Source organism: Hyposmocoma kahamanoa, unplaced genomic scaffold, assembly GCF_003589595.1.
Source record: "Hyposmocoma kahamanoa isolate Upper Pololo Valley unplaced genomic scaffold, ASM358959v1 78, whole genome shotgun sequence".
NCBI lineage: Eukaryota > Metazoa > Arthropoda > Insecta > Lepidoptera > Cosmopterigidae > Hyposmocoma > Hyposmocoma kahamanoa.
This window is the reverse complement of record NW_020653945.1, coordinates 20959539-20972379: the sequence shown is the minus strand read 5'-3', so window position 1 is coordinate 20972379 and position 12841 is coordinate 20959539. Positions and strand designations below refer to the sequence as shown.

Sequence of the window (12841 nt, the reverse complement as noted above, 5' to 3'; positions counted from 1 at the left end):
AAATAGATTATTTGTTGTTATATCTGCCACACACCCAAATTTTACACATAAATTCCGAGAAACTCAGAGGTGCGAATTCGAACCCACGGCCTCTGCTTGAGAAGCGGTAGGCCAAACTAAGGTTTGTAATTTGGACATTAAAATCGCTAAGTAAACTTGATGCGTCCCATGGTTTTCAGAATAGGTACTATTTGTTTCGAAGATACTTCGGTTTTGTTGGTAATAATGACTTACCACCTTCGTGCAGTAACTTACCGTTCTTTACCTTTTCTTCTAAAAATAGTTCTATAAAACTGTGTAACTATAAAATACTTTATTAATAAAGATAAAATCTAATAATAGTAGATTTACAGGTTGAAAATTATATTAAGGGCCGTATCTTAGGGGATCATAGTAGTAGGCAGATACAATTGTGATTTGACAAAGTTATTCTTAGTTACAATGAAATAAACACTTGCAACCTTAGGGATTCTAATACGCAATGGCACAAAGCTATAATATTGGCTGAGATTGGCGTAAAAAAGGTTTCGAGTGAGGTGAATGACGTCACTGGAGGTGCAAATGATGACTGGTGTACTATGTTTTAGTTCGCTTAATATTTGTCATAATATTGTTGTGTTGGTTTGTGCACGTAGAATTGTGCTTTATTTGGAAGTGGAGATGGTGGTGATTTAATTTTTCTTTACAACTGGTTGACTGACAGATTTGAGCATACTATTGCTACAGTAGTACAATATCTTTCATACAGTTAGTAGCTCAACGTTGATGTTCGGCGATACCATCTCTTGTGTAGGTATTTGCATTGTCGTACGCAGATATGTAGTTACAAAATGAAAAAATAGATGTGATTATTATTATAACATAATCATTACTATAATTATTACTTATCAATACACAATACTTTTTAAGTAATTATTGTGTAATTAAGTTAAAAAATAATGATTCTACCAAGTATATAGGTGTATATCCAATAAAAATGATACTAAATATTGAATATTGCTAAATGTCATCATATACGTTTTTCACGCAAAAACTCGTCAACTTATACAAATACAATGTTGACGGACAAGAATTAAGGATGGTACACAAAATTCAGGACTTTAGGGGTTTTAGTACAATTTTGAAGTTTGACTCATATATTATAAAAACGTAAACAAGGGTTTTAGGATAATTGGTTTCGAACTGCACTATGCTAAAGATTGCAAGAAGTCTTCATCGAAAATAATACTCTTTCAACTGTACTATTGCAGTACGAGCTTGGCTAGAATTCAACAGTGTTATATGGACTGCACATTACGAAGTGTACATTAAACGTTTAGAAAGTGTTCAAAAACGCTTTCTATATCACTTGGCATATGGTGATTTTAGGGCTAGGAGACTTCCAAGGTACTCACATAGACTCAAGCATGACAATTTGACTTCTTTGGTCAATCGTAGAAAGAGATTTGACTTGATTCCTCTACAAACTTGTTAACGGTTCATTAGATTGCCCTCAGTTATTGAATATGTTGCAATTCAGTACTCCTTGTAGGTTGCCCAGGAAAAGCGCTTAAAGCTTTTTTGCCGTACCAGTTTCAAATACGAACCACGGTCATTTCACTCTTTTGCCAAGGCTCTGTAGGACGTATAACTCACTCGTAGGTATAAACATGAGTATGGTCGTATATACACTATACTTCGTAAGTCAAATTATTTTTTTAAAGTATTGTTTTCAATAATGCATCCGTATACAAAACTTTTTATGTGCGCCATTATACAGTGTAAATTTGAGACGGGGCAACAAAACTAGCCACGTTAACCGTTGTAGTTACAGGAAAACGGTTCTAGAAAATTATCCATGAATTTTGAAGATATTTTAATTGACATTCACAGATTTTGAAAAAAAATGGTACATTCAGCAAGATAAAAGGCAATTTTTACAAAACTTTTTTTTATGCCATTCGATCAGGTCTCTGTTAAGGATCAATAGTCTTTATGGGACCAATTGAGGTAAGAGTACTCGAAATGTCAGAAATCGCAAAAAACTTTTTACCATACATTTTGTAGGGATATATTTAGTAATCAGTTATTCTATGTAGTTAAGAAAACTGTTATATTGGCTGGCCTTACTGCCGTGTCTCAAATTTACACCCTGTATATGCATAAAATGATTTTCACTGACGCTCCCTGAAGATATCCAAAAACATTTTAAAACACTCAGACATCAACCCTTAGCGCTCGATCCGGCAAACTAAACATGTTTGCAGGATGCGGCCGACGCCGCCCGACTCCCCTCGAGTACCCCGCCGTTTCCCTACGCAAGTACATTCGTTGCGCAAGTTGGTTGGTTTACAAAACTGTGCTATTGCTACTCCAATAACACACGCATCACCTTTATTTTTTTTCACCCGGGTTTCCTTGCTATCATATTTGTGACTGTTATTAAACATTTTTTTATTACAGTTTACATCGGTGATGTGTAATATGGGTTGGAGTTATTCAGATTTATTTGTGATTTGCATAAGCGTTTATCTTAAAGGTTTACTTGATGAAATTTGTAAGAAGATACAATTGGCTAAAAACAAGGTAATTTACATGCGAACATATATTGACCTTTTCCCATCGGGGTAGGCAAAGACAAGATCCTTTCACTTCCTTTTATTATAATATCAAGTAAAGTCAAATAATGATGGCACGAATATGTCGTTCGCCTGATGGTAAACTGCGCGCCTGTCCATAATAGTTACAGTGTCATTCCGAGCTTTAAATCGCAAAGATTTGAAGGGCACTGCGCTTGTCACCCTGAGACATAAATTGAGAACTCTTATGTGTCTGTAACTTCACCAGTACTCTTAACCCTCAAAACCCACAAAACACAGTAATGCTTATATTGGGCGGTAGAAATAGATGACACCTCATAGTAGTACTTCCTTGGACGAACTACACTCCCGGACACATAATTCGAGCCACCTCGCCTTTTCGGTATTAAATGCCCTAAACTTAAACAATGTTCGGTTGATCAAAAACTATTAAGCAATTTTGAAACTATCATACTAAACGTCTTTTCCATAAATCCTTGTTGGAAATTTGGATTTGCAAAACCGGGGAAAAACTTTTTTTTCGACGATAACACTACTTTTGTATTCTAGCCCTTTTAAGACAAAAATGCGAGGTGGCTCGAATTATGTGTCCGGAAGTATATTTCACAACTAGCTCTACTGCTACTATGTATACCTATCTTGCATTTAAATTTTGATATTAACTACGAAACTTACTTTTACAGGACTTACCGCCAGCTTACTGGAAAAGGCTTAGACAACAGTACACAGACTCAACTAAACTTGTACGACTATTAGATGATCTCATAAATTCTACCATCTTTCTAAGTTTCGCTTGTACTCTGTTCGTTATCTGCTATGAAATATTCAATATTTTACGGTAAGATATCTTATATATAGTAAGTAATGCACTGAAACAAAAGTATAATCAAAAAGGTGATGGTGAACGCTTAAAAGTACATTTAATACAACATTAACATGTTCCGTCGCAATGAAAATATAGTAATAATAAAAATTAAATCTGCCCAAATGGCAGAAATCTGCCACAAATGGTCACACTGCTCTCAATCTCAAAGTGACGTTGACATTGGCAAGCCTCTTATCAAAACGTTCCTTTGCTAACTTTCGTATCTCTCATTTAAATATTGTCTAAACATTTTTGTCACATTGTGTTTTACTTTTTACTTTATGTCATTATTGTTTAATTGATTATTTGATTAGGTATTTTATAGCTTGAATGTTTTATGTGTGTTCTATAAAATAACCAACACTTTAGGTAAATAAACATTCAATGATACTTAAAATGAAACGTACCTATAAGAACGTTCCTTAATCTATGGTCTAACTGAACTTGCGGCAGCAAGGAGGCTCCATAGTGGACGTCTCTTTCGCTACTCCTGCTGTCGCGCGCAGCGTTGGCAACTGGAGAGTGGTAGAGGATGCGGAGACGCTGTCAGATCATTTATACATCCACTTCGAAGTCTCCGCGGTCTCCGGTACTTCGACACCATCCCGGAGGCTGAGCCGCTTCCCCGTGGAGTGGCAGAGGATGCCACTGTCGATGATCTGGCTACTCGATTGCACACCGTCCTAACGGCAGTTTGCAACGCGGCAATGGCCCGGGTCCAACGACGACATCCCCACCGGCAGGTGTACTGGTGGACGGCAGAGATTGCTGAACTCCGGGAGTCAGATGCCGACGTTGCCACGGTTACGCCCCGGACGTAGAGAGCCAGCTACGGGAAACCTACAGGCTGAAGCAGAAGTCCTTGCAGTTGCCAATAAATCAGGCCAAAACCCGTGCTAGGGAAGAAATCTTTCCCGGATTAGAACGAAATCCGTGGGGTCGCCATATAGTGCGGCGCGGAGGAAACTTTGTGCCAAAAGTGCCCCTGTCACGGAAACCATGGCTCCTGATCTCCTCGATTGGGTAGTAAGTTGTTCTCAGACCATCCAGGTCATCTACCCCCGGTGATGGCGCCATCATCCTCACCGGAAGAAACTCTCCCACCGGTCCCCTCTGTAACTGAAGGGGAAATGAAGGTGGCTCTGTTGCGGCTACGGGGTAAAAAGACTGCACCGGCGCCGGACGGCATCCCGGGTCGGGTATTGCACCTGACTGCGGAATACCTGGACGAATGGCTTCGGGGGCTGTTCGACATATGCCTACGCAGTGGACAGTTTCCGAAACAGTGGAAGCAGGGCCGATTGTGCCTGCTGCAGAAGGGGGGCCGTCCAACCGACTCGCCCCTGCATACAGGCCCATTGTTCTGCTGGACGAGATGGCTAAGCTCTTCGAAAGAGTTCTCGTAAACCGTCTCGTCCGGCACCTAGATGAAGTGGGCCCGGATCTGTCGGAGACTCAGTACGGATTCAGGGCGGGGAGATCTACAATCGACGCCCTGGATGCCCTGAAGAGTCTTACAACAGCAACGGTGGAGAGCGCGGAGGTGGTATTGGCTGTCTTTGTATTGGTGGAGAAGATCCACCTGATAGGCCTGAAGGTCTCCATACACAAAACGGAGGCCCTCCTATTTCACGGACCGCGCACAGGTCCTCCTAGAGGGGCCGAGATCACCCTGTTCGGGGAGTCGGTCCCAGTCAAGGTTCAGATGAAATACCTGGGCCTTGTACTGGATGGGAGGTGGACGTTCAAGGCACATTTCTCCCAACTTGCCTCAAAGCTGATGAATACCGCAGCTGCCCTCGGACGGCTCTGCCAAATGTCGGCGGACCAGGCTCAATCTGCAGGCGCCTGTACTCCAGAATAATCCGGAGTATGGCCCTCTACGGCTCACCCATCTGGGTAGAAGCTCTCACCGCTCAACTCAAGCCTTTCCTGCGGAGGCCATAGAGGGTTATAGCGGTGAGAGCGACCCCACGTGAGAACTTTAGGAGGAAGTGCATCGCGTGACAGGTCGGGAAGCGACTTCTGTCTGTGACGAATGTGGCGCACCCGTCGATACGGCGTGGCACACCCTGACTGAATGTGCGGCTTGGAGCCCTCAGCGGCACTCCCTGACTGCCATAGTGGGAGGAGATCTCTCGCTGCCAACAATCGTGGGCGCAATGCTCGGCAGCGAGAGGTGTTGGGAGGCTATGGTATCCTTTTGCGAGATCGTAATCTCGCAGAAGGAGGCTGCGGCGCGCTCCATAGAGGACGACCCCCTCTCTGACCCGCTTCGTAGGTCGGGGAGGGAGACGAAGGAGACAGTACACCAACCTTCTTCCCCCGCCGTAGATTGGGGTCGGGGGACCCCTTCCATCAACACCCTCCAAAGGACTTGGCCCGCTCTATGCGGGCCATCCGCCGAGACGTCCCAATAGTATGCACAAGCGGATTCTGGGTCGTCTCTCTATGACGGTGGAGTTAACAGCTGGGTTTTAGTGGGTATACGGGACTACCACCCGGGAGTCCCACATAACCGTTCGATGCTCCTCCGAGCCGAGCGGTATGCGTAACGCATTTCCCAGCGACAAAAAAAAATGGTCTAAATGAATCAATTGTGTTCTTGCATCTATTCTAAAATACATTATCTTGCAATTTCTTTATCCCCAACTTCTAAAAATATACAAAAATATATTAGTAACTAGGCATAAACTAAAACGTAAAATTATAGTAGCAAAGTCCATGAGCGGCACTTCTTTTTCTTCTTTCTTTATTCTTTTTCTTCGCGTTGATTTTGGGTCATCTTTCGCCATCTTTTTTTGTAATTGGCTGTAAATATTGCAGCACACAAATTCAATTGAAGACAAAAAATGTACAGATTTTGGTTACTTTACAAAACATATTTATACACTCATGCTATTTTGAGTTCCTTTAAAATTGGAATGGAAGTCATGATAACTTTATTTTATTATTCTTGTCAGGTTTGGGTTCAAACTTAAAGTTCACGTAGATTGTCCTAATTATCCTAGTGGGTAAGTTTCTTAAATTTCACTTAAAAACATAAAATGTTTAAAAAATATATCATAAATTAATTTTCTGTATCAAATTTTTCTCAGGCCTTTCGGTGGTTACGAGCATGCAGTCTACTTTATCTACTCATCGTCGTTTCTAATAGCAAGGGTCATTTTGACAACACTTTTTGCATCCAGTGTACACACAGCTTCTTTGAACATCGGTCCTGAGTTATATGAAGTGCCTTCATCAGCAGGCAACGAGGTAATTATGAACGTATTCTAACTGGATTAAGAGTTGAAATCCTTTTTTAATAAAACCTTAGTGATGTTCTTTTGATATCACACAATTAGCCCAGAAAAAAACTTCCAGCAATATATCTGAAATCACCAGGAAATGCAGTCGTTTTGTGTCACGAAATATCAAAACCAATGTTTTAAGCTAATCTGAACATAATTCCCCGACAAATCGTGACCAATTTATGTAAATGATCTTTGTGGTCTTGAATAACTTAAACGTGTGAAAATCAATGAAACTAATTAGAACAGATATTTATATATTTATTGGCACAACAAGAGAACACAAATCAATATTAATAAGTAATGTAATACATGGTAAATAGGAAATAAGTCGTATTATCATAATAATTAATCAACACAGCAAAAAAAAAGATAAAACATGGATTATAAAAAAACATGATAAGATTAAATTATAAGATAATTAAACTACTTGAAGATACAAAACAACAAAATTACGAAAGTTCTTAACGAAAGTAACTGTCTAAAAAACTACTGCTTACGTTATTTTATTTTATTATAACGTTATTATATAGCGTGTTGATTTGTATTATCGCCATATTTAAGAATACAAATCATCTCAAATATAAAAAAAATTATTCTGTTCAATATTCTGGCTAATTGTATCTCGTAGAGATTTGCAAAATTGTCTCAACTCATATGCACCCCCCAGCATGCTTGCAGACCCCGCCACTCGCTTCACCGAGCGATACGTAATCTTTCTCGATCGCTTATTTACCTATTTTATAATTACGATTATGTACTAGTATTGTTATAATTTACTATTTATTTACATTAATTAGAAAAGTTGACTGAAAAAAGTTTTTTGTAATTTAGATTTGGTACTTACCAACTTTAGATTACATGAAAGTATTGTTAGAAGTACCTCGCTCCACACCTGGTGGCTGGCTCCGTACCGAAGCTACCACCAGCTGTGCAGAGATTCGCACGTGAGAACATTAGACTTCACAACTATGAAACCAGAAAGTTCGACACTCGTATGCTCGGCGTAAACTAAACGTTTCACATCATGCCATAAGAATAGACACGCACTTGTATTACTAACTCTTGTTTACATACCAAACCACGTGGCATTTCGTGACAGACTAGAATAGACATACCTATGCGGGATGTCAGCGTGATGTAGATGCAGTACGGCAAAGCAGGTCGACTGATCTATCTGATCTCTGTGAATATGGCGAGGATGCAAGTCAACACATTGTAGAACGCTCATTTCATATTATAACTTACACTTCGACTAAATACACTTCCAATAATTTAATTCTTATTATTTTCATTTCTAATAATATTTGCATTTTATAAGAACATTTTATATAAAGCTCTTTTTACATAGCAATGATTTGACATATTGTCAATTCATATATTTTTTATCATATATTTGAGTTACCTGGACTATACGCCCCTCCTTTAGTAGGTTCGGTTGGATTACGTTAAAAAAGTTAGTATATGTAAAAGCAGCACAAGCCGAGCGAGCGAAACGAGTGTGCCTCGGCAGCGGCCGTCAGAATCGAGTTAGTTTCGCGTTTCCGACATGTTTAAGATGAAATTTATTTCAACTTAATAATCTGTTTAGTTATGTAAACTGAGGTTTATAACTTATAATTGTTATTTAAAATGAGTTAATGATTAATTATTGTTTTCAAAAATGAAATTAGTGAATCTAAATTTTTATTAAACGGTAGTGGATTGTTATATGAAAAACGTCTATAATAAGAAAAAATATATAGTAAATGAACGTTAGATAAAAATATTTATGTGTTACATTTACACATTCCACACTATAACGCTTGACCTTTGCAGATAAACAGATTTATAGAGCAAGTGCATGGGGAAACAGTGGCGTTGACGGGGTACCGGTTCTTTAATATGACAAGAGGAATTGTTCTTAGCGTACGTTTCTTTTTAAATGCTACCTACACTAAATTTGCTTAAAAATGATTTCTTTAAATCGGATCGGTGAGTGGCGGAAATGATTGGAGGTCATATTTTTCAAATACTTGCCCGAAAGCAGAAATTTAGACCAGAATATCAACATAAACATAATTTTTATTCTTCTTCCAATATTTCACAGTGGTTCCACGCTTCAAGGTCTCCAATTTTCTGGTGAATGCCAGTTGACAGCTAAAGAACAAACACAGCTGATTACATTCAAAGAATATGTTTTAGTTTTTTGTGGTTCTTCTATAGAAAATCTATTCACTGTCATTCTTAAATCAACCTCTGCAATAATAAAACTGACAGCTGTCATGATGATAGAGCTGAAACCACTCTTAAAACTTTTAATTTGTAGCAATCACTCTTCTCGGCTTTGTCTGCATTTGCCTCAGTCAAGTCAACATTAAATTGTCACTTTACAGGCACGAGTAATACTTTATTACCTTTTCAGATTGCCGGCACGATTGTTACCTACGAGTTGGTATTGATGCAATTTAATGGATAAAGTGGTTAATTACATGCATCCTATGTCAAATCTACTTATTATTTCTGAGAATAGGAAGAGGGTTGGGAAATTGTTAAGAAAATATATGTATTGAAACAAAAGTTTGTATTGTACTGTAGCAAGTTGCACTTTAAAAGCTGAAAAACATGAACATCGCCACGTACGCACGCATTAAAAACGCAGCAATGATAGGTCCAATCATATTGAAGAATATTATTTTAGAAAAACCAGCAACAACAATGACATACACGTTATGTTGCTACCAGAGCAACACGTCACATTCTCCGGTGAGGAAAACCGGGAGGTTATAATATAGAACATGGTCAAATAACTGTTGTGACAATCCACTAACTTGGCTCGGTCGTACGCCGTTAAAGTAGTTCAGTCGACGTTTCGGTCGAGTCCCTATCAAATCTCAGCCATGCAAATCTAAAGGGAACAGTCTTATAGATACCACAAAAACCTAACCTATAACAGAAAAAATTGGAAAAAAACTTTGGCGGGATTGTTGAAGTTTAGTGTTTGATGAAGACTTTTGATTGTGATAGATGCATTATTAATTAATTTCTGTAATTATGAACTATCAAAATGATCGCCAGGATGTGCTTTTTGTGATGGTGTTAAAACATTAACATTAGATATCATATTCGAATCACAATCTTATTGGAATAAATTGTCATCAAAGCGGAGGTCAGTGCATCTTGTCATTGTTCTTTAGACAAAAACTTATTCCTTAATAAAACACTTTTTGGCGTAAAATATCACTCAAACACATAACTTTATTTAATATTGGTTGTATTAAAATCTTTTTTAGGTCGTTACATTGTGCGTTTTGATAGGATTCGTCAATTTTCTTCCTCGCGACTTACAGTTTTTTTTACGCCATTTTCGCAAATTTTCGCGATTTTCGTCGCTACGTAAGAAGGGATTCAAATTTTCGATTAGACAAAACAATAAGTCCTGGACTCTTTTACTCGTATCACGACTTGCAATGAAACTTAAATATAGAGTTTATTGATTTCATCGGAATAAATTGTGTTGGAGATATTTTTTATAGTTCTTTTAACATTATCTCAGCCTTTATCAACCGTCTGTGATCGATCTAATTTTGTCCACAAGTTATTGGACGGCTGTATTATATGTATTATATGAAAAACAAGTTTAATTTGACGGTCTGTCGTAAAAATATTTTATTGGCACTAAGATTTTGTGATAAAATGTTTGTATTTCTACGTTTTTATATTTTCCTGTACATACAGCTTCTTGGTAAGTCAGAATACTGAAAATAGTTTCAGAATTGTTTTTCTAGATGTACTTAAGGAGTGCTTGTTAAGTATATACCTGCAGTTCCTATAATATTAATAGATTATTATTCTGTTTCTGTCACATTGTGGTTTTTCTTTTAAGCCTTTATTTTATTGTTATTACACTTTTGTTTGTTGGGAACTTCACATGTTTTCCGACGATTGTGAACCCTTTTTGACGCACAGGTTTTATCACGATGTTGTCCTTCACCAAAATGCTCATGGTAAACTTTAAATTAAATTTCGCACATAAATGCCGAGAAACTTAGAGGTGCGAGTCCATATTCGAACCCACTGTCTCTGCTTGAGGCGATACTTCAAACTCACGTCAAACCATTGGGCTACCACGGCTATTTAGTTTTTAACCTCAACCCAGAACTCTAATTTACAACATTCATCATATGCGAAATTCGATATTCCTCATCGCACATTCCACCAAGAAAAGCCATTTAATTTGCTTCTTTCTGCAGTCACATTAAATATAAATGCTGCAGACAACAATGGCGGTCGCCCAGTTATGGATACTGGTATAGAGGATAAACAACATGAATATGAAAATGCTTGTGAAAGCGTCTGCGATGATTTACCGAGTGATGACGTGGAGCCTGTTTGCATGATGTTCAGTAGATATAAGAAGGGATATCAGTACTTTGTTAACGAATGCCATGCGAGGAGAGCTATTTGTAAGACGAACTTGAGTGAGTTTATAATTCTATTTTTTTTTCTATTAGGTTAAAATTAGTCGATATAGACAAATATGTAGCTTTTTTTGTCTATCTGTTAATAATGCAAATTGTGAATTTAAGTTTTATTATGGAAAATGAAGATATTTTTTTGGATTAAAATGGCATGTAATTGTTTTTTAAACAAACTTTTCGGACTCTTTGGAGGGCCCCAAATCTGCTAATTTTAAATCTTCTCAGTTATGTATCGATAGTGTCAATGGCTGGATTTTTAAATCAAATCAAATGAAAATTAATTTATTTTAGACAGATACAGTCCAAAGTCTTATAATAGTTACACAATTATGTATGGATTCCCATCAGGCTACCAATATTAAAAACAAAAAAATACATAAAAAAGTCCTCAAATAGAAGGCGAATGCAGTATAATGCAACGAAGCATGATCGTTACAACGCGAAGAATGTCATTCAAACTGCCACATGTACGGCTTAGCAATGAAGCAGCTCTCTTTCAAAGAATAGCATAGCAACAGCAAAATAGAATAATAGCAATAATAGTGTTTTGTATGTTTGATATTCTGCTGAAGTTAAAAGTAGTGGCTTATCAGTGGTTAACTAACCATCGAGCTGTAACTGTTCAGCTGCCATTTATTTTTTTTGGTATTCTGCTCCTCAATTGCGAATTGATGGCATGTCGATGATGTAGTCTATGTAACTTGAGGCTTAAAATGATTGAACGAGATGAAACTGAAGTTACGTTTAGTAATTTCCATGGTAGTTTTACGGCCGTTCCCAATATTCTATCTATCGCCTATTTAGGCATACTAAAGATAGAAAAATCTATCTATCTCTGGTTTAAATGTCTCAACAACCTATCGGGGAATAAGGAGTCTTACCCACCCATACTATCTATCGATGGGAGGATCTATCCCTTGCAAGGGATAGATTTTTGTATGAAAACGGAACTTTAAGCGTCCCTATATCGGTTTGACAGCTGTCTATCAGTAACTTAGCCTGTTTAAAGATACCAGGTTTGTGTATTGTCCAAATTTCAGGGATAAACGTTTGGATAAGCACTGTTTACGTTTATAAAATATACATGGAATTTTTATCGTTTTTAAATTATGTCTTATTCAAGTGAAAGCGATTTAGAACTATTAATGGAATTATCCGACTGGGATGGTGATCATGAGGCCGAAACTCAAAGGACATACAAATGTCGTATTGATCATATGAACGAATTAAGTAACTACGAATTTACTTATAGATTTCGCCTCAATAAAACTGCTGTGAGCAATTTAATTACAGAAATATATCCAGATTTAACAGTAACCTCAAAAAGGTGAGTTAATAATGATAAAATAAAATGTACTCAAAAGTAAAAATAGCACAATGTTATAAGTCTTAATCTTGGGATCTCTTAACCACGGGATATCTCCACTGCATGAACTCCTATTAGCACTCCGGTTTTATGCATTGGGCAGAATGCTAGTATCTGTTGCTGGCTTCGTAGGAGTATCAAAATCTTCAGCTGGGCGTATTGTAGCAGACGTGTCGTCTGCCATAGTCAGACTATATTCAAAATATATTTATATTCACAACAATACTCAGCAAGATTTTTATAATATTGGCTTTTTCCCAAGAGTTCTGGGTGCAATT

At 37.7% G+C, this 12841-nt stretch overlaps 1 protein-coding gene across 1 annotated transcript; it reads left to right on the top strand.

Annotated features, from left to right (window-relative positions):
• The first annotated feature begins 5606 nt into the window (after nt 1-5606).
• Nucleotides 5607-9195, top strand: LOC113232733 (gustatory receptor for sugar taste 64f-like). Its single transcript, XM_026467511.1, has 5 exons — nt 5607-5725; nt 6408-6458; nt 6543-6702; nt 8556-8645; nt 9142-9195. Exons 1-5 carry the CDS (start codon nt 5607-5609, stop codon nt 9193-9195), a joined length of 474 nt encoding a protein of 157 aa, XP_026323296.1.
• Nucleotides 9196-12841: the final 3646 nt, after the last annotated feature.